Source organism: Dipodomys spectabilis, unplaced genomic scaffold (assembly GCF_019054845.1).
Source record: "Dipodomys spectabilis isolate Male_0828 unplaced genomic scaffold, ASM1905484v1 ptg000115l, whole genome shotgun sequence".
NCBI lineage: Eukaryota > Metazoa > Chordata > Mammalia > Rodentia > Heteromyidae > Dipodomys > Dipodomys spectabilis.
In genome coordinates this window covers 16751004-16770919 of record NW_024870792.1, presented here as the reverse complement: position 1 = coordinate 16770919, position 19916 = coordinate 16751004, and the positions used below count along the sequence as shown (strand labels likewise).

General features: G+C 39.9%; 1 protein-coding gene and 1 pseudogene across 2 annotated transcripts in view; one reads left to right on the top strand and one right to left on the bottom strand.

The window, feature by feature from the left end:
• The first annotated feature begins 4156 nt into the window (after window positions 1–4156).
• The window catches only part of Agps (alkylglycerone phosphate synthase), a 107383-nt gene continuing 91623 nt past the window's right edge, over window positions 4157–19916 (top strand). The window contains exon 1 of one of the 2 annotated variants that reach the window (XM_042688231.1): window positions 4157–4518. In XM_042688231.1, coding sequence (XP_042544165.1) covers window positions 4187–4518 — 332 coding nt within the window. In that variant the 5' untranslated portion in view covers window positions 4157–4186. The remainder of the gene's footprint in view (window positions 4519–19916) is intronic. The other variant, XM_042688232.1, reaches the window with a different exon arrangement.
• On the bottom strand, window positions 18819–19233 carry LOC122114970 (annotated as a pseudogene).

The window sequence follows — 19916 nt, the reverse complement described above, 5'->3', positions numbered from 1 at the left end:
CCCTGCAACAGAATCAACTCCAAATGGATCAAAGATCTGATAGTAAAAGTAGACACCCTGAATACATTAAGGAAGGAATAGGAGAAACTCTAGGGCTCATTGGCAAGGGCTGAAATTTTCTTAATAAAGACCCAAGAACAAATCAAAGAAAGCTTGGACAAATGGGATTGCATGGCAAAGGACATAGCTTGCAAGATCAATAGAAAGCCCACAGATTGGGAGAAGATCTTCACTAGCCATACAACAGATAAAAGCCTTATATCTAAAATATACTTAAAACTCAAAAAGTTAACTCTCCCAACAACAAATCCTCAAAGAAACAACTGCCCCATTAATAAGTCCGCTAAAGACTTAAAGTGAGACTTCTCTGAAGAGGAAATAAGGATGGCCAATAACACACGAATACTCAACATCTCTGGCCATAAAAGAAATGCAAATCAAAACAACATTGAGATTCCACCTCACCCCAGTTAGAATGGCTATAATCAAGAAAACTAGTAACAATAGATGCTGACAGGTATGTGGACAAAAGGGAACCCTTCTGAATTGTTAGTGGGAGTGTAAACTTGTTCAACCACTTGAAAACAGTATGGAGGTTCCTCAAAAGACTCCACATAGAGCTCCCCTATGATCCAGCAATCCCACTTTTGGGCATTTATCTAAACGATCACAAACAAGGCCTTACTAAAGCTACCAGCACAACTATGTTTATTGAAGCTTTATTCACCATAGCTAAGATATGGAACCAACCCAGGTACCCCTCAGTAGATGAATGAGTCAACAAAATGTGATTTTATACACACACACACTCAGAATGGAATTCTATGCCTACATCAGAAGGAATGACACTGCCCCATTTGTTAGGAAATGGAAAGATTTGGAAAAAATTATATTAAGTGAAGTAAGCCAGATCCAAAGAAATGTATGTCCAATGGTTTCCCTTATTTTCAATAACTAGTATATATCTAGGATAATCTTACCAGACAAGCAGAAAAGGTCAAAACTATGTTCATATGACCATATATGATGATGCTATGTGAAATGAACCTCAAGATAGGGACACAAGAGGTTTAATCTTTATTGCTGTTGTTTTTAATGTACTATATGATTTTTTTTGTTTCTTTTGTATGTTCTTCCCCCTTGGTCTAACCCTTGTTTTCGTTGTATTTGATTCTGGTGCTCTGCATCTTGTATATACATTTTTTTCTAATTTGGGGAGTGGAAGGGAAATAACAAAATGCTTAAATAAGGATACAGGTTTACCCATTGTAACAATGAGATGTACAAGACACTATGTTGAAAACAACTTGGGAGGGGGAGGGAGGAGTTGGGGAGGTGGGGAGGGAAGGGATAGTAGGGGATAAACAAAGGAGGGGGTAGGAATGCTTGATAGGAAATGTACTCATTACCTTACTCATGTAACTGTAACCCCTTTCTGTACAGTATCTTTACAATAAAATACATATAAAAAACAATTTCTATCCATCTACTTGTTGCTTAAATTGAAAATAAAGGGGTCTATTGGCACCAACTCTAACCCAATCTGTCAGCCATCTCCCTTCAATGTGAGATTCAGTCAACTGGGACAGGTCATCCCAGATCAAGCAAAAATGCCAACTGGGAGATTATCCCAGCAAGAAGAAGAGATCTGTCAGACCTGCCAAGACAAAGTTTATCCTGGCAATGAGGGACTATCTAGAGGCAATTGGGAACAACTGCTTAGATAAAACTGAATGGTGTCAGATCCTGAATGGAGTCACTTGTTCTTGACCCTTGAAAAGTAACTAAAGAAAACTAACAGTGGATCCCAGCTTATCACCATGCACTAATATCAATTCAAAGTGAACTAAAGACCTTAATGTCAGACTTGAAACTTTGAAATTACTACAAGAGAGAATAGGAGAAACATTAGAATTTATAGCTATTGGTATTAGCTTCTTGAAAAGAATCCCATGGCACAGAAGATAGGAGGGAGACTTGACAAATGGAATTATACCAAGACAAAATAGTTTCCGGGAACAAAAAAGTTTAGCTAAGGACATAGCTATTAAACTAGAAAGACAGCCAACAGACTGGAAAAAGATTTTTACCAGCAATACATCAGACAAAGGTTTAAAACCATATACCTACATACATACATATATATGTATGTATGTACGTATATATATATATATATATACACACACATATATATGTATGTATGTACGTATATATATATATATATATATATATATATATATATATATATGGGACCAATACCCCAATGTCAGCAGGAAGTAGCCAGAAAAGACCACAATGTCACAATGTCCCTCTACTTTTTATATCCCCTTCAGGGTCTCAGGGAATCTGCTTTGTTCTCATAACTCAATATTACTCCCATAGCTTGACCCACTGATTACCTTTCCTATCCTTCAGGAAGGGGTACCTTCCTGAAATTCTTCAGCAGAGTTTCCAGCCCAGAATCTTAACCTACATATGAAAGCTCTTTCTGTTCTCTTCCCACCAGGTGACAGGTGCCTGAGTTCCTTTAAGCAGAAACGGGCAGGGCAGGAAACTTGTTCAAACAATAGGTTTCTGCACCAGGCCTGCACCATAAACTCCAGAAAGCCTGGTATCTCCTGACTCTCTTCAGGTCACCATTGCATCCTTCTTCAACTTCCCACCTGGTCTGTTGAGTTCGCTTCCTACTTTTTCTTTATTCTAATACTTTCATGACTCAGTTTCTTAAGAATATTGACATAATTTATTCTATTGCTGGTCATTTGTGCTGTTTTGGATGTGGGATTGGCATCTCTTTTTATTATTATTATTTTTTATTTTTATTTTTTTGGTCTGGTCGTGGGGCCTGAACTCTGGGCCTGGGAACTGTCCCTCAGCTCAAGGCTAGCACTCTACCACTTGAGCCACAGTGCCACTTCCGGCTTTTTTCTTTTTGCTTATGTGGTGCTGAGGAATTGAACCCAGAGCCTCATGCATGCAAGGCAAGCGCTCTACCACTGAGCCACCTTCCCAGCCCCTGGCATCTCTTTTTATTTCTCAGAACAAAAATGTTTATGTGAAGGTCAAAAAATATGTATTTTAGAATTTGTGGGACCATTTGTACGACTCTCTTAGATATTTCTTGTCTTCCTTTTCCCCCACTTAAGGAAAGGTTTTCAAACATAAAACTAAATAGCTCTAGGGTTGTATAAACACAGGTCATAAGCTAGAGGTAATTTTTTAATAATAGAAGCTTGCTTTAACGGACATGGGCCTGTCTGGAAGTTCATTATAATGATAGCTTCTCAGTCTTAGAAGCTGGCAAGACCCTCTGCTAATATTTTCCTTTTCTAAGTTAGACATAACTTGAAAGTGGTAATACCATGTAAAATGACAATAGCCTGCACAGTCTTTAAGCTAACTCTTAGCAAGACTGGCTGGAAATGGTTCTGAACCATGTTTGTATGGAGATTTCCCCAATCTCATGACAATCTACTATCTAAAACTGAAGTCAATTTGTCAATAATTGAGAAATCTTCACAGCAGCTCTTGGGTAATTTTATCTGTAGCAATAAAGATCGCCTACAGCTGGATTAGGAAACAGAATGTAAAATGCAGCCCAGTTTTAGCATTTACTGCACAGTAAGCTCTTAAACTAGTCACATGTTTCTGAGTCTCAGTTTTTGCATCTGTAAAATGGCGATTACTTACTTGAAGTCTGGCATTAAAGCAGTGTCAGGCGCACAGCAAGCCCTGAGCAACAAGAAGATGAGAGCTACTTGCACTCTTAAGAATTAAAGGCAAAGAGATTCAGTTTGGATTTGAGGTGAGTGATCGATCCTTCAGGGGTAAAAGCTGAGGTAGGACAACGCCTGGAAGGCGCGGCTGGTTCAGATGCCCCAGGGCGTCCCCAACCCGTAAGCGCCTCCAGAGTTTCAGGCAATACCCCAGGTAACCCAGACCCCGCGGCGGGGAGAGGGTGGTGCTTGTGGTTTGGCTCCTAAACTGGTGGGGCCACGGCTCATCCATCACCGGTTGTCGGGCGACTCACCTGCCGGGCTGACGCTCCAGGCCGAGGCGTGACCCTGTCGGGGCGGGGCGGGGCGGGGCAGGGGGCGCGGTGGGCGGGGGCACGGAATGTGAAGCTGCGGGCGCGCCGCACCCTCCGCCCAGTCGCCGCGGTGGCTGCCGGGAAGCGCCGCGGCGAATGGTCGCGCCGGGCTCCGCTCTGAGTGACCTTTCACCCGCGTCCAGCGCTCCCGGGCGGCGGCACCAGGCGGAAGCCATGGCGGAGGCGGCGGCCGCAGCTACAGCGGGCGGGACCGGCGCGAGCTCGGGCTCCGCGGCGGACCCGGACCCCGACCCGGACTTGGGTCGCGCGGGGCGGAGGCTGCGAGTGCTCTCGGGCCATCTGCTGGGCCGGCCCCAAGAGGCTGTAAGTGCCAATGAGTGCAAGGCGCGGAGAGCCGCGGCGGCGGCCCCGGCGTCGCCCACGGCCACTCCCGCCGCGCTGGAGACTGGCTCCATCCCGAAGAAGCGGTGAGTAGCGGGCCTGGGGTCGGAGCCGGCGGCGGCGGCGGCCTGGCCGGGCCTGCGCTGCGGGAGAGCAGGCGGGGAGCGGGGCGCGAGCTGACACGGGCGTGCGGAGAGCATCCCGCGTCCCCAGAGTACCGGGTGACCTCGCGGAAGACAGGCAGCGCGGGAGGGGAGGGGGGATTTCGGTCACGATTTGAGGCGCCGAACTGAGGACAGGGTTGAAAAGATTCCCTTCTCGTGAGTTTCAGCTGCCAGCGGCCCCTTCTGTGTCTGAAGTGAGCGCTGGGGGGCTGCGGCGTGGAACGGGTTCGTGGTGTGTTAAGTTTGCTCTCGAGGGAGACTCCCAGGAACGTCTTGTAATTCGCAAAGCCCGGGTGCAGGGGTGTGGCGGTGGGGATGGCGGGGAGCGCTGCGCTGGGGAAGGTGCTGACCGTGTCGGCGGGGTACGCTTCCGCATCCGTAGGGGACATTTTTTTTTTTAAGCGGATGGATGAGAGATAAACTGCAAACACTAGTTTATGATTTTAGGATGAGTTGCAGGGGAAAGGGTTCCTTCATTCTTGATGAAAGCTACTGCGAGTCGCTGTGTTCTGCGATGTAGCTTTTTGTCAGCGTGTGTAAACTTGGAAAGTGAAAAAAAAAGTGTTCCTGGGATTAATGTGTACTTTCAAAGCAGCAGAGTTTGTTCCCTGTCCGTTGTTTGTTGTACTACTTCGGAAACTATGAAGTAGGTGTGGTTATTACCTATTTTGCAGAGGAAGAAACATACACAAGTAAAAGGCTAAGACACCTGCTGCGTGAGGAGTCCTCCCCCCCCCCCCCAAATAATATAAGCTACTTAAAAGTCGGTTGCAGGCGTGTCAGATGTACTTTGTAGTAGGTTAGAATTAAAAAGCCCATTAAACTGATTTTGGTGCCAAGTTGTTCTCATTACTTTTTTTTTTTTCCTCTCTAGAATTCAGGTTTCTTCTCTGCGTCCTAAGTGCTAGAATTGTAGGTATATGCTACCATGTCTTACACAGTGTTTTAATTTTTAAACTACATGGCTTCTCATGACCCTAGATCTTGGTTAGAATTTCATGCAGCAGTTTTGCCTGTATGACTAGACATTTCAGCCTCAGAGTTTTAGTCACATTATTTTAAGAAATGAGTATAGTAATCATAATCCCTGCCTCGCCAGTGTATCTGTGAGAAATGTAGAATTAAAAGGTCCAGTGTTTTCCTGTTATATAAGCTCTTAAACAGTAACTATGATTTTTCATTGTGTCCAAAGGTGGAAAGAGAAACTTGGACTGTATTATCTGAAGGAGGCAAACTATTGGGAGTAGGCAACCTATTTGGAAAATAATTTAGAGGTTTATTTTCCCAGAACTTACAGTGGTGATGGAGAGAGGGATGAAGGATCATATCTTATTCTCTGGCTAACCTCACATTATATTAGCTGTCACTGGGCTTAAGACTTTTCTCTTTTCCAGATAGCTTCACATATTTTTTATATCTACTCATTTGTATGCATCTGTGTGTGATTGCACATTTATGTGCAGATTCATACTGTTGGAATTAAGTTGGGAAGGTAGGTTTTCTTTGTGGTTGGGTTTAGTGGCCTTCATCCACAGTATTATGAAGAAAAAACAGTGTTTCTACTGGGTCAATGAGTGAGGCATCTTAGGACAGAAGGTAACTGGTCCAAAGTTGTCTGTGTTGCTGCCAAGGACTGAAGGCATCAATAGCCTAGGCCCAACTGTAGCGTGTTTATGGCCTAGGTTATAGTTGTTGAGGAGCTCAGGTTTAGATGGCTAGTGGTAAAATCTAGTCCTGTATAAATACTTTGTAGTTTACTTAGAATGCTGGGGTTTTGACTAGCTCAAAACACAACACCAACTTGCATTAAACAAAATATTGCTATTATGAAATCCAAACACTTCTTTGAGAGTGATCTTAATAGATTATTCATGGGAAATTCAGGTCTGCCTTCTGCTTCTTACTACTTCGCTGGGCTTCCGGTTTCAAGCAATAAAAATGAGCCTAAAGGGAGGGCAAATGATGGAGGTAAGTGGAGCCAGAATGTATTTCCAGTAAGGAATAATTACAGCTATATGATTCATTTTTGAATCCTTTGGTAATTTGTCCATTCTTTTTTATTATTCTGGATGTTGGTATTGGTTGTATTTTTTTAAGTTAAGTGGCTGTGCAATGAAGTTACAATTCCATATGTCAGGTTATAAGTGTAGTGCATCTTGATCAATGTTACCCCTTCCATCTTTCTCCCCCATTGTTTCCCCTCTCATCCCTAGCCTCAAGTTATTATGTAATTGTTATCTTATCATGGACTCGGAGTAGTGACTTCTTGATGCAGCATGCTTTTAGTCTTCTTCCAGAGTAGGTTGTGTACATTAATTTAATGAATATTTGCAGAGTAATTGCTCTGTGACAGGGACAGCATAGGCACTGAAGATGAAGAGAGAAATCCTTAGCCTCAGGGAATTCAAGTTTAGGTCTGGTGTTGATGGCTCACACTGTATTTCTAGTTAATTTGGAGGATGAGATTAAGAGGATCTTGTCTGAGGCTAACATTGGCATACACAGGAGACCTCAGCCAGTAGCTGGGTGCAGTTGTTCATGCCTGTCATCCTAACTATATGATCAGGAGGATTGCAGTTCCAGGTCAGTCTAGGAAGAAAAGTCTGAATAATTCTATCTCAAAGGAAAAAGCTGGATGTAGTGGCACCTATCCCAGAGCTATGGTCAATCTAGGTGAGTTCAGGTGCTCACTTAATAGGGAAACAAGGTCCTATCTCAAAAATAACTAATGCAAAAAAGAGCCGGAGGTGTGACTTAGTGGCAGAACACCTGCCTAGCTGTGTGAGGTCCTGAGTTCCCGACAAAAATCCCCAAGAATTCACAGTCTAGGAAAGGAGATGAAATGTTTAATAGTTTAATTAGAACCAGTGTAGACAAAGGTACAGATAGACAAAGGTACAGATATTGCACAAAAGAAAGTATGACTTATTTTGTCTGTAGGGTCAAGAAGCCTTCTGGAGGAATGATTGGATGATGGGGAGATTTTATATTCCAGGCAGAGGGAATAGCATGTGCGTATATAAAAGTAAAGGAGCGTGAAAGTGAGTAATTCATTGTTGATAGAGGTAGAGATTAAATAAATAAGAGAAGAGCATTGGTAGGTCATGGAAGCCTTTTGCATGTAGTTCATTAGCCCATTCCTGCATTCATTTCACTCATTCAAACAAGTAACATATAGCAGTGAACAAAAACTGTCCTTATGGAATGTGCATTTTAGTTAGAGTATAGACACTGGACAAATAATATAGCATATTAGAGAATATAAACATGAGAAAAATGAAACAACTTAGGAATTTGAGTGATGGAGAATCCTAGGAGTTAAGCTAGTCAGATTGAATTTGAGGTTGAGAAAAGTCACTTCAGCATTAATTATTGTTAGGAAAGGATTGGAGAAGGTAAACATGGGGAAATTAGCTGGAGGAGGCTGTTGTAGCACAACAGGTAAAAAGTCTTGAAGGATTAAACCATGATCATGGCAGTGAAAATAGGAAAGAAAGGATAGATTTGAGAGTTTTGGAGGAGAGTGCATTAGGTGATACTTGAAAATTAAATAACTAAGTTCCATGGAACTTTAGGACACTGATCAAAAATAGAAAAGGGATGAGAGAATCCTAAGGAATGAGAAGCTGATAACCCAGACCAGTGACTTACTTGTCCTATGGTCTCCTATGAGTTAGTTCCAATTACTTTTAGCCAGGTATGGATAGTTTTAGTATTTGAAGTTGATGAGCAGAGTTTTGACAGTGAGTTACTTGTGTACTCTTCTTTTTACTTTGTGTGTTATTCATATAGCTTTTATTTTGATGTTCTGAATGGAACTTTAAGTTCTTTAATATCAGTTATGTATGTGACTTTTTTGTCTTATTTTTAGATTTTTTTCAGTTGTTTTGAAAGCAATTGTAATGTGTTTATAAATTATTTTCGTTAATATGCATCGAGAAGACAAAACTATGTAGGATCTGGAAGAGAGTTGATGTTTAATAAATGGCTATTGTTTTTACACTGGTAAAATGAAAAGAAAAAATAATTATAATGGCAGGTATTTATTCTCCTAGCTATTCAGGAGGCTCAGATTTGAGAATCTCAGTTCAGAATTAGAGCTATTGTAATGTTATGAAAAAGAGGAGGAAAAACATTGCTTGCTACCATACATTTTTAAGCGCTTTCCCCATTTTACCCTTGGCCACAATCTCATTGTGGTTTACATTACTAAGAGTTGCTCTCAGTTTTTACAGAAGTCGTAAACTCTGGTTCAGATTAAAGTAATATCCGATTAGGAATGATATGAGTTAATTGACTTGGTTATGCTTTTCTTCACATAACATTCTTAACAAGTATTAAAATATCTACTGCAGCTATAGTTTTTTTGTTTTTTTTTTGTTGGTCATGGGACTTGAACTCTGGGCCTGGGCGCTGTCCCTCAGCTCTTCAGCTCAAGGCGAGCGCTCTACCACTTGAGCTACAGCGCCACTTCCGGTTTTCTGGTGGTTTATTGGAGATAGGAGTCTCACGGTCTCTCCTGCCCGGGCTGGCTTTGAACCGCGATCCTCAGATCTCAGCCTCCTGAGTAGCTAGGATTACAGGCGTGAGCCACCAGCGCCCGGCATGCAGCTATAGTTTTTAAGAGGGAAGAAAGCAGAGTTAAACTTTTGGGTTTTTCAGATCTGCATCCTGAAGCCTACAAGAGCTTAATGCGTTTTGAAGCAAAAATTATTTGTGCACATGACTTTTGGCAAAATCATTTTGTTGACTATATTTAATGGAAAAGCATGCTATGAGTTATCTAGTAACGGTGGTAATAGGATTTCTAAGTTGAGTAAGTCAACCTAGTAGGCATCATTCTAAAGCTATGTATATATCTCATTGAGTCTTATATACTAAATGATGGGGAAGTAGAGGGAATATTTTACAGAACACCTAGCAAACAAGTATTGTTCCTTTTAACTTTATTTTCCTGTTGAGAAGATAACTTCTGCTGTTCATCAGATTAGTAAACCCTAAGTCAAAGATTCTTATATGGTCTGATACCTTAAGGCATTGGTAATTGCCCTCCTCTCATTATTGCTCTTTTCTTATGCTTTAGTGGTATTATTTAATCATATTACTGTTCCAATAGCTAGTCAATTGATAATGTGTATATGCTACAGAAAGATGAAAAGTAAAATTGTCAGCTTTATTTCTGGTGAAGCTGGTTGGAGAGCATACTTTAGGTCTGTACCACTAATAATAATACTTGCTCTGACTTAGACTGCCTGGGCACGGGCAGTACTGGGCTACAGAAAGCCTACTCTTCAGGGGCAAAGCCAGCTCTGGTAAGCTACCTACCATCTACCTCTGACTCTCTAGAGGAAGTAGGTTCTTTTTTTTTTTAATTTTAATTTTATTGTTAAAGTGATGTACAGAGGGGTTACACTTACAGAAATAGGGTAGTAGTACATTACTTGTTGAACTTGTTACCTCCTCCCTCATTTTTCTCCCTCTTTCCTCCCCCACTAAGTTGTACAAATCATTTCAACATAGTGTCTTGTGAGTATCACTTGCATTGGTTCCCCCTTCAGTAAATGGTGCTGGCAAAATTGTTTAAACACCTGTAGAAAACTAAAGTTAGATCCTTATACATAAGGATCACCCTGCACCAGAATCAACTCCAAATGGATCAGAGACCTGAAGGTAAAAGCAGATACCCTGAAAACATTACAGGAAAGAATAGGAGAAACTCTAGGGCTCCTTGGCATGGGCTGAAATTTTCTTAATAAGGACCCAAGAACAAATCAAAGAAAACTTGGACAAATGGAATTGCATGGCAAAGGACATAGCTTGCAAGATCAATAGAAGGCCCACAGATTGGGAGATCTTCACTAGCCATATAACAGATAAAAGCCTTATATCTAAAATATACCTAGAACTCAAAAAATTAAATCCCCTGACAACAAATCTCAAAGAAACAACCACCCCACTAATAAGTGGGCTAAAGACTTAAAGAGAGCCTTCTTTGAAGAGGAATTAAGAATGGCCAATAGACACATGAAGAAAGCTCAACATCTTTGGCCATAAAGGAAATGCAAATCTAAACAACATTGAGATTCCACCTCATCCCAGTTAGAATGGCTATAATCAAGAAAACTAGTAACAATAGATGCTGAAGGGGATGTAGCCAAAAGGGAACACTACTATACTGGGAGTGTTGGTAGGAATGTAAACACTTTGGAAAGCAGTATGGAGGTTCTCAAAGAGCTCCCCTGTGACCCAGCAATCCCACTTTTGGGCATTCACCCAAATGACCACAAACAAAGCCATACTAAAACTACCAGCACAACTATGTTTATTGCAGCATTCTTTACCATAGCTAAGATATGGAACCAACCCAGATGCCCCTCAATAGATGAATAGATTAAGAAAATGTGGTATATATACACCATGGAATTCTATACTTCCATCAGAAAGAATGATACCTCCCCTTTGTAAGGAAATGGAAAGTCTTGGAAGAAATTATATTAAGTGAAGTAAGCTAGGCCCAAAGAAATACAGGTCCCATGGTTTCCCTTATTTGTAATAAATAGTGTACATTTGGACAGTCTTAGAATAGCTCATATGTCATATGTACATATGACCATATAGGATGATGATAAGTGAAATGAACTCCAAGACATGGACATAAGAGGTTTTTCTTTGTTGTTGTTTTTAATGTACTACATGATTTCTTTTTTCATTTGTTTTCCCTGCCATGGTCTATCCCCTGTTGTCATTGTACTTGACTTTAGTACCGTGGGTATTGTATATATGTTCATCTGAATTAGGGAAGGGAAGGGAACAAAAAAATGGTAGGACAAAGGGAGTAGGTTCTAGCTGGGCCCTGGTGGCTCACGCCTGTAATCCAACTCAGGAGGCTGAGATCTGAGGATCATGGTTCAAAGCAAGCCCGGGCAGGAAAATCCGTGAGACTTCCTCCAGTAAACCACCAGAAAACTGGAAGTGGCACTGTGGCTCAAGTGGTAGAGTGCTAGCTTTGAGCTGAAGAGCTCAGGGACAGCTCCAAACCCAAAGTTGAGGCCCCATGACCAACCAAAAAAAAAAGGAAAGAGAATAGGTTCTAAAGAGAGAAAGAGTTTACCCAAGTGCTCTCAGAATTCACTCACTAGCCATATCATTCCTCCCTGAGAAGGTGTGTATAAGTATAAAGGCTGGAGAGAGACAAGAGAAATTACTTTTGCTGAGTATTTTCCTACATTGGCAACTGGAGAAAGGAAGTATTATTGAAATGTGTTTGGAGAAATTAGGAAGAATGGTTGAAACTTAAAGGTAACTGAAGTGTCTTCTACCTTCCTCATTAGTATATATGATCATCATTATCAACAGATTACATTACATAAATTTTTGATAGGGCATAAGGTCTTCCTAGATAAAGTGTCCTAGTTAGCCTGTTTAGGCCTACTTCTTATTTCTTTTGTTTTTGGTTTTTTTTTTTTTTTTTTGGGTCCGGTCGTGGGGCCTGAACTCTGGGCCTGGGGGCTGTCCCTCAGCTCTTCAGCTCAAGGCTAGCGCTCTACCATTTGAGTCACAGAGCCACTTCCGGCTTTTTTTTTTTCTTTTTGCTTATGTGGTGCTGAGGAATCGAACCCAGGGCCTCAGGCATGCAAGGCAAGCGCTGTACCACTGAGCCAACTTTCCAGCCCTCCTACTTCTTATTTCTTGATACCTACTATGTATATACTTTAGCTACATATCAGAATTATTATACTCCTGGAGCATGCCTTTCTCTTTCCTTCTTTTTTTACCTTCCCCCATCTCCCTACCCTCCCTGAGTTTGTTTTTGGTAGTCCTGAGAATTTGAACCTATGACTTTGAACATGCTAGACACCACTGAGCTTAGCTCTGCTTCCCTTTCTTTGGTTTATTTGACCCTCATAAAAACCTATTTCATAGTTTAGGGACTAAAGTTTATAGATACTTGCCAAAAGTTAGTTCATAGATACTTGTCAAAAAACAATTACTTTCTAATTAGTGAGTGTAGAGCTACATCTGAATCTAGATCTTTTATTTGAAGTTTAGAGCTTTTTCTTTAGTATTACACTGATAGCACAAGTTCTTTTTATTTTTTTCATAACTCTTTAAAAATATTTTGTGCTTAAAGTAATATGTTTTAGATACTTTCTCTGCTCTCGTAAAACTTACATTCCAGTGGGTACAAGAGATAAACATAATAAAAAAATTATTAAGCATTATTAGGTTATAAGGTGATGTGTGCTCTGAACAAAAAAGGAGGTAGGGTTCAAATTTTAAATAGGACATTACTAAGAAAGTGAAATTAGAACAAATATTTAAAGATGATGAGAGAGCTTACCTGTAAGGATCTTTAGGCAAGTGAGTATTTTAGGTAGAGGAACACATGTACAAATACCTGAGGAAGAAGTGCATTTGTGATATATTTGGAAAGTAACAGAAAAGTATCCTAATATCCATTGTATTATCCCTTAATCATTGATTAAAGTCTTTTAAGCCTGAACCTTCAACTTACCTGCTTATTTACTGTTTTAGGCAAAGTCTATTCCTGCCACATGGTCCAGCTTTCACATCTTTTTCAGTGCTATTCTTTGGGAAACTGTAGTTGTTGATACTAGGATGAAGGATATATTGTTTAGGATCTTTCCTTTTGAGTTTTTTGAATTGGGAGGCATGGTCTATTTTCCCTTACTTTTTTGTTAGGATTTCTCAGGCTGTAAACAGTAAATCTTAAATTATACAGTCAAATGCTAAGGGTCGGGGATGTAATATTGAGATCTTTGATTCATTTAAATCAATTAGGTGCTCTCCTTATATTTCGCTTACTTAAAATTTCATTTGTTGGCAGTTTATGCAACATGGAATTTTTGCCTTCAAGCTTACTTAGGTTTTCTAAGAAGACGATTTTGACTTCTATAATTACAAGGTGATAAGTCCTATAACTGAAGTATACGAGGTACATGGTGATTGGTACAGCTATGGAAGAACAACTTTATTTCAAAGAAAGATAATACTAGAAGAATTAGAAGAGTACTATGTTGTATCAGGATGTTATGCAACAATCCTTAAATGTGTGACTAAAATCATTGATAGAATTGGGATAAGAACAGAATTAGAGTTTGGGTAGGACAATCTATAAACAATATAATAGTGATTATAAAACTGGTATGGAAGGGAGGGGTGATGGGAGGGCAGGGATGGTAAGGAGAAACAAAGGAGGAGGTAACAATGCTTGATGAGAAATGTACTCATTATCTTGCTCATGTAATTGTAACCCCTCTGTATGGTATTTTCACAATTAAAAAAAAGGAAAAAAACTGGTATGGAAGATGGAACTGTTAGTGTCTGGATAGCCTTTAGAAGTTTATTTCTGCTAACAGAATAACTGGCAGTTATTAAGATAAAAATGGAAGGATAAATAAAATTTTGTTATTCTGAAACATGCATTTTATTAATAGAAAAGTAGATAATCAAAATGAAGACAAACATCTAGGCTAATTAAGGTATCACCATTGTAGTATAATTAAGCATAAGCATATGGGTATAAAGTATTTTAAATATCATGCTTCATTTACTATCTTATGTAAAACTTTCTGTGTCAAGAAATGCTAACATTGGGCGGGGGGGAGGGTTATGGGGGGTGTGGGGGAGGAGATAGGAAGGGATAGGAAGGGGAAACAAAGGAGGAGGCAACAATGCTTGACGAGAAATGTACTCATTATCTTGCCCATGTAATTGTAACTCCTTTGTATGGTATTTTCACAATTAAAAAAAAAAAGAAAAACTGTAAAAAAAAAAAGAAATACTAACATTCAATATTATTTTCAGTGGCACAAAAAGTATTGTAGCTGGGTGCTGGTGGCTCATACCTATAAGCCTGGCTACTAAGGAGGCTGAGATATGAGGATCACAATTTGAAACCAATTCAGATAGGAAAGTTCATGAGATTCTTAGGGCCAGTTAACCACCTAAAACCAAGAAATAGAGCTGTGGCTGAAGTGATAGGGACTAGCCTTGAGAACAAAAGCTCAGGGACAGTGTCCAGTTTAAGTCCCAGTAGCAACACACACACACACACACACACACACACACACACACCTTTGCTACTGAGGAGCTGAGATCTGAGGAACACACACCTTGAGCAAAAAAGCTAGCCACACACACACACACACACACACACACACACACACACACACACACACACCTTTGCTACTGAGGAGCTGAGATCTGAGGAACACACACCTTGAGCAAAAAAGCTAGCCACACACACACACACACACACACACACACACACCTTTGCTACTGAGGAGCTGAGATCTGAGGAACACACACCTTGAGCAAAAAAGCTAGACACACACACACACACACACACACACACACACACACACACACACACACATACACACACACACACACACACACACACCTTTGCTACTGAGGAGCTGAGATCTGAGGAACACACACCTTGAGCAAAAAAGCTAAGGGACAGCACCCAAGCCTTGAGTTCAAGCCCCAGTGGCAGCAGCATCCAAACCCCCCCCAAAACAAAGAAACAAAAAACATTGTAGCTGGGCACCAGTGGTTCATAGTTATAATCCTAGCTATTCAGGAAGTTGAGATCTGAGGATCTTGGTTTGGCGCCAGCACAGGAGGACAAATTGGAGAGGCTCTTTATGTCCAGGTAACCAGCAAAATGCTGAAAGTAGAGATGTAGCTCAAATGTTAGAAAGCCACCTTTGAGCAAAAAAGTCACATAAGCGCTGGAGGCCCTTAGATTAAGCTTCACCACCAGCATACACACGTAGAAAAATATTGCATTACAAAAGTAATGCAGGTAATATACTCTTTACCTCATAAAAAGTATTATACTTAATGTTTCCAATTTTTCCCAGTTAAAACGAAGGCTATGGTAAACTTCTTTTTTTGGGGGGGGGGGGTCCGGTCGTGGGGCCTGAACTCTGGGCCTGAGCGCTGTCCCTCAGCTCTTCAGCTCAAGGCTAGTGCTCTACCACTTGAGCCACAGCGCCACTTCCGGCTTTTTTCTTTTTGCTTATGTAGTGCTGAGGAATTGAACCCAGGGCCTCAGGCATGCAAGGCAAGCGTTCCACCACTGAGCCAACTTCCCAGCCCGGCTATGGGAAACTTCTAAGAATTAAATCATTAATAATTTCCTTTAAAAGGGCCTAAATGAGTAGAAGACCATTCATTGGGATACATCATTTACTAGTCTCTTGGGATGGAGACAGAACTAAAGGATAGCTGTTTGCACTTAACTCTGACCAAGAATAAAGAACTGAAAATGATTAAAATACTTGGAGAAATAGTATATTATGTTCAAGTAGATATATGATTTAAGAAAATAGCTTTCACAAAAATCTAGATTAAAGAAAATTAGTTTGGTTTGATTCTCTAAGAGAACGTAGCAGAACACCAGAGAGAGCATGTCCCAGACATACACTAGTTATTGCAAATAAAGGAAACCATAGGACCTATGTTTCCTTAGGCCTGGCTTACTTCACTTAATATAATTTTTTCCAAATCTTTCCGTTTCCTAACAAATGAAACGATGTAATTCTTTCTTATGGAGGCATAGAATTCCATTGTGTATATATACCACATTTTCTTGATCCATTCATCTTCTGAAGGGCCTCTGGGTATAACTAGTATATATCTAGGATGAGCAGAAAAGGTCAAAAGCTATGTACATATGACCATATAAGACGATGTTAAGCAAAATGAACCCGGAGATAGGGACACAAGTGGGTTTTTCTTTCTTGCTATTGTTTTTAATGTATTTATAATATACTATGTGATTTCCTTTTTTTTTTTTTTTTTTGTTTCTTCCCCCATATTATAACCCCTGTTTTCACTGTATTTCATTCTGGTGCCCTGCATCTTGTATATGCATTTTTATAATTTGGGAAGTGGAAGGGAAATAACAAAATGCTTAAATAAGGATACAGGTTGACCCATTGTAACAATGAGATGTACAAGACTCTGTTGAAAACAAACTTTACAACTTGTGGCAGGAGGAGTTGGGGAGGTGGGGCGAGAAGGGATGGTAGGGGAAAAAACAAAGGAGGAGGTAACAATGCACAATAGGAAATGTACTCATTGCCTTACTCATATAACTGTAACCCCTCTGTACAGTATTTTTACAATAAAATATATAAAAATGATTTTTCTGTAAGAATACTGTGTATATCAAATGTATATGGATTTCAGTTTTGATTTTTTTTTTAAGGCTCTTGCTGGTTTGGTAGTCTAACCTTGAAAGACAACTGAGAAAGAGAGCTCCAATTTTGTTTCTGCTATAAAATGGCACACATTTTTTGGAAACAATCACATTTTCTTTGTGTTCTATGTCATAGTTTCTGCAGAAATGTAAGCCCATACCAGAATTGGCATTTACTCACTTATAGTCAATAGAATAAACTCTTGTGACTTAGTTTGTTTTCATTACTAGCAAGCAGGGATTGAGCAATGAAAGTGAGTTATGCTTTACACTTAGTGCCAGAGAAAGGCTAGAGTGGTTACCAAAATTACTTCATTGATTAGAACAAAATCATGAAATTTAAAGTATAATTGAGAAAATAAGAGTAATCAAACAAAGTATATACCTGTATCCTTTTGTCTTTTTCTGACTGTTTCTGACAGTGATTTTGGTGGTTTTCATTATACAGAGCAACAAATGTTCATAGAAATTAAGATAGATGTATCTTTTGCAGGCCTTCAGAATGGCAAGTATGAATCTTGTGTGTGAGACAGTGCATATCCATACCTGCCTGCCTTAACTCAAAAATGTTATTATTACAAATATATATTATTACATTATTATATTATTACATATGTATGAATGACTATGTCTATTTCCATTTTGGAAGACATCCTTCAAATGACAATAAATATCTAATTGGCAGCATTTGGCATAATGTTTGAAGTTTTTGGTTCAAGAAAAGTAACCAAGGAGGGCTGGGAAGGTGGCTCAGTGGTAAGAATGCTTGCCTTGCATGCATGAGGCCCTGGGTTCGATTCCTCAGCACCACATAAGCAGAAAAAGCCGGAAATGGCAGTGTCTCAAGTGGTAGAGTGCTAACCTTGAGCTGAAGAGCTCAGGGATGGTGCCCAGACCCAGAGTTCAGGCCCCACGACCGACCAAAAAAAAAAGAAGAGAAAAGTAACCAAGGAATCCAATGTGAGTAGTAACTGCCAGTGTGTAAACCTAGAATTGCTTTTTTTTTTGTCAGTCCTGGGACCTGAACTTTGGGCTTGGGCGCCGCCCCTCAGCTCTTTAGCCCAAGGCCAGTGCTTTACCAGTTGAGCCACAGTGTCACTTCCTAGAATTGCTTTTCTTGTTCCAGTCTTCTCTTCTTTGACTTTGTACTTTTGTCTACAAGAAATTTTCCCTTGTACATTCCATTTTTAAAAAAAATTGTAGTAAATATAGTAGGATTTGGGCTTTTGAGACACAATTTTGACCTTTGAACTCAATTTTTTTTGGCAGTATTGGGATTTGAATTTAGGGCCTGATGCTTGCCATGCAGGCATTTTACCATTTGAGTCTTGCCTGCAATCGTTTGAATTCAAATTCATAGTTTCAATAAAGTGCCAGTTTCTTGCAAACTATGAAAACTTAACTATGCTGGGTATGGTGGCTCATACCTGTAATCTCAGCACTCAGGTTATCGATGTGGTAGGATGACAAGTTTGAAGTCAGCCTGGCCTATGTTAGAAAGACCATATCTCAAAAAAGAAAATAAAAAGTTGACTGTAAGGAGTTAAATATATAGTAGAAGCTGACTTATCATAATGGAATTCTGTCATTTAAAAAACTTGTTGCAGTTTCTAGGAACAACTGCAATGGGTTTTATAATAAATTCATGGAATTCATACATGTATATGAAAGAAAGGATTGTTTTCTAACAACAGAGAAACTTCACTGAGGTCAAAGGCTGGCTGAGGATCTTAATTTCAGGTTCAGAGTTACATTGTTCATGGCATTTGTCTATGTGAGGTCTCTCATTTTTATTTTCTTCTCCAGTTCCTAACCCTATCAGCCCCTCCCATGGGCATGAATTTTTTTTTATTTGCCAAAATGTTTAATGTTTGATAAAAGGTTAATTAAAATTTGGCAAAATATGAAATAATCAGTTTTATTAGATGAAATCATTACTAACATTAAAATATGCAAAAAAGATACAAGTTAAAATATCACAATCTCATACAGTTAAACATACAGCAGTGTTTAAAAACAATGAATTGTAGAATGGACCCCAAGATTTAATGCAAACGCACCGTACACACAAGTTTCAGGCTTCTAACTTCACTGAATCCAGTACAGAACGTGCTTCTTTATATTCCTCAGCTTCTTCCAAGTCTTTCTCACTTTCTAGTATCTGCTGAAGATCGGTATATGCAGCTTCTAACCTGCGTTGGCAATCTGGAATCATCATCCGAGACTCTTGAAGGATTTCTGCCTGCTTCTTAATGGCATAATTTTCACCATCTTCAGCTTTCATTTTTTTCAATCTTTTCTTCTTGCTGTTTTGCTTCTTTTTTATACATTACTTTTTCTTTGACCAATCACTTCACCATGCCGGTCTTGATCTTGATCTGCCTCACTCGAGGGTCCACCATAGCCTCTGAACTGTGCGGGAAGGAGGGGCAGAGAGCAAGAGTCAAGGTGGCGACAGCGATGGATCGGCATGAATATTTTTATATATGTATTTTGTAAACATTCCTAAGTGTACTGAGTATTTGTATTTTCAATTTGCATAAATACTATCCTGTTTCTACTTTGCTTTGCATTTACTGTTTAAAAGTAACTGGGTTTCTGTATGTTTCTCTTACCACTTTCTTCTGATTTTTGTGTAATATTTCAAAGGATACCTTTTCTGTTTAATTTATCCATTCCTCTAATGATGCTTGTAACCATTTTTTTTTCTTTTTTTCCCTGGTCCTGGGGCTTGAACAGGGCCTAGGCACTATCCCTGAGCCTCTGTGGACTCAAGGCTAGCACTCTACCATGTGAGCCACAGTGCCACTTTTGGCTTTTTCTGAGTAGATTGGAGATGAGAGTCTCACGGACTTTCCTGCCTGGGCTGAGTTGGATCTAGGAGCCTCAGATCTCAGCTTCCTGAGTAACTGGGATTACAGGTGTGAGCCATCAGCTCCCGGTTGGAGGAGGCTGCAATGCTTGATAAGAAATGTACTCATTATCTTGCCCCTGTAATTGTAACCCCTCTGTACAGTATGTTCACAAAAAATAAAAATTAAAAAAAAATAAAAAACCAGAAAAAAACAGTGCTTCCGAAAATATA